General features: G+C 36.5%; 1 protein-coding gene across 4 annotated transcripts in view; it reads left to right on the forward strand.

The window, feature by feature from the left end:
* Positions 1–2500, forward strand: part of LOC125042677 (prenylated Rab acceptor protein 1-like) — an 11832-nt gene that overhangs the window by 2234 nt on the left and 7098 nt on the right. For 2 of the 4 annotated variants that reach the window (XM_047638484.1, XM_047638485.1), the window contains exon 2: positions 2273–2362. The exons of 1 other annotated variant lie outside the window; for it this stretch is intronic. In XM_047638484.1, coding sequence (XP_047494440.1) covers positions 2273–2362 — 90 coding nt within the window. Of the gene's footprint in view, positions 1–2272; positions 2363–2394 lie in introns of those variants that run through there. One more of the 4 variants, XM_047638487.1, reaches the window with a different exon arrangement.

Genomic DNA, 2500 nt, shown 5'->3' on the forward strand with positions numbered 1-2500 from the left:
TGTAGCTTTTCATTGCCTATAATACCATGATCTTAGAATTTTCTCCAAATTGGTGCAGTCCTTCTGTATGTTTTAACCAAATATTGATGATAGGCATTAAATATCTCCTGTTGCAGGGGACAAGTGCTCCCTGCAGCCCCCCTAAAGGGAAGGTTGTAGTCCTGCAACCCTTGCCCTGCATCCTGCACATATATACAGCAGGATGGAGCATAGGGCTGATCACAAGAAGGGTTACACAGTAACCTGTGAGTGATACACTTCATCCTTTATACAGTATATGAAATGTGTATATATATAGTATATGTAGTCCTAAAAGAAGGGAGAGACATCTATCAGTATTGGCAACATGACCAAATGCTGTTAAATATCAGTACCTGCAGTGAGTCAAGGTCACTGTGGCAAAGGACAAAAAAAAACACCTCAGGATCTCCTCTGGCAAAAGGGAACTTATAGGTTTCCCTAGCAATTTACTGTCAAATAAGGACCCAGTCTAAGTTCTATACTGCTAGAATATATGAGGCCCTTCACATTACAAAACAAAGAATGTCAGAAGGAATTAAAGATTTGCAAAGTTTTTTTCTTTCTCTCTCTCTACTTTATTACTCAATATTGACAGTAGGCAAATCCTCTTGCCACAATGAGCTGAAAACCAGGTGGCATGAGTTAATGCCCCCTAAAAATGGGGTTAGAGCCATGTTTTGGTCTCAGTCACTGCAAAATTGTGTATGCCATAGCATTAGACATGTACAGAGTTGGATAAATAGGTCTTCCCTGTGCTTTCAATTTTTCTCTCAAGTAGCCAACTGTATGCAGTCCTCAGTGCACGCTCAAGAAGTGGGTTTCATCATGCCCATAACCTTTTTTTTTTAAGCCCATGATGTATACCTGTTATATCAACATTTTAATTATTTTTCCTTTTAAGTCCTCCCATTTGTTTGCTTCAGTTTAAAATTTCACTCAGAAGGTTATTATCATTACTTTTGTTAGTTTCTGCAGACAGATTCACCTTTATCTGCACATTAGATATCAAATTGATCCATCAATATTAATTTTGTTAGTATGAGCTTGTGCATAGAATTATCAAAAGAGCAAAAACAGTATATTTTTAGATTGATGTTTTTGTTTGTTTGATTGATTGGGAGGAAAAACTATAAAAGACAGTAAGGAAATTTTGTTTTTGTAGAATGCACCATAAAACTCATTTGGGCAGGTTTGTATTTCAGATTACTCTAACACACCAAACAAAATATTACAGTGCCCAAATAGTTATTTACATAAACTAAAAATGATTAAAAGGAGAACTTATCCTGTTGTAACATTATCCTCACAGTGCAGCATCCCACAAGCCAAGCTTCTCTGTTAGACTCATCAGTTCTGACTGCTGTAGGAGGAGGTTCAGAATGACAGTGTTGTCACAGTATATGAAAGCAAAATGATTGAATATGAATAGAAAAATGCTGGGAATTAACATGAATAGTGAATTGATAAGAAAGAAGATATAAAATGAAGTAATTAAAAGGAGAAACCATTTAAGTTCTGGGGTTAGATTGGGGAGGTATGATATGTGTATCTGGTTTAAGTGTGTAGGAGGCTAAGGAAAGGGCAGACAATTGACAGCCAGTTTTAATAGTTCAGCCTTTGAGATCAGATGCAGTACTTTCCTCAGAATATTTTCAGGTGAAATTTGCTTCATCTTTCAGATTTGCAATTCAAGAGCCTAGATATTCTTTATATTTGTGTGTGTATTTTATTCAGAACAGAAATTAAGACTGTGCAGTGTGTATTTGCCACAAAGTTGTAAAAGTTTTAATTATTTTATTGTAACATCCATCAGTAAGAAGTCTAAGAAAGTTTCAGAATAAGTAAAACTTATAAATAAAAAAATTAAACATCATACTCAAGATCAGCAAGTAGTATCCTGGGGGAATATCCAGGCAAATCCCCTTAAAGAGCACATTTTGGCAGCTTTTTATTCATATGTGTTAATTATATCTCTGACTGGTGTATCACACACCTGTACAGGTTGGAAGATGGGGCTGAGGGAGGGTAAACATCTGAACACTGAGTGATGCCATATTTTTTTCATTAAGTATCTTTTATCCATATATTTCTATATTCATTCTAGCTCTTTATTTCTAATCCAGGGTACATGCATTTATTTAAGAAAGAATTAATAGTCTTATGGTGTATATATAATGGATTCTTGTAAATAAACTGTTAGATGATAAACTTGCACCTGTGCCACATAACACATACAAATGCTTGGTCTCAGTGAGATGAGCGAAGAGTCGGAGTTGGTTGTGGCTGACCCGTTTGACATGGATGGTGACAGTCGCTACCAGGAGTCAAGTGCTATCAAGAAGTGAGTTACCAAAGTGTGTGTGTGTGAAGCAAAGGCCCTTGAAGGACTGGTTATGGGCAGAACTCTGTTACAATAGACACTTCACACTGTCCAATTCACTACCACTTGTACAGACAAAGGTGGTGGCTGTCAAGGAGA

Source organism: Penaeus chinensis, chromosome 32 (assembly GCF_019202785.1).
Source record: "Penaeus chinensis breed Huanghai No. 1 chromosome 32, ASM1920278v2, whole genome shotgun sequence".
Classification (NCBI taxonomy): Eukaryota; Metazoa; Arthropoda; class Malacostraca; order Decapoda; family Penaeidae; genus Penaeus; species Penaeus chinensis.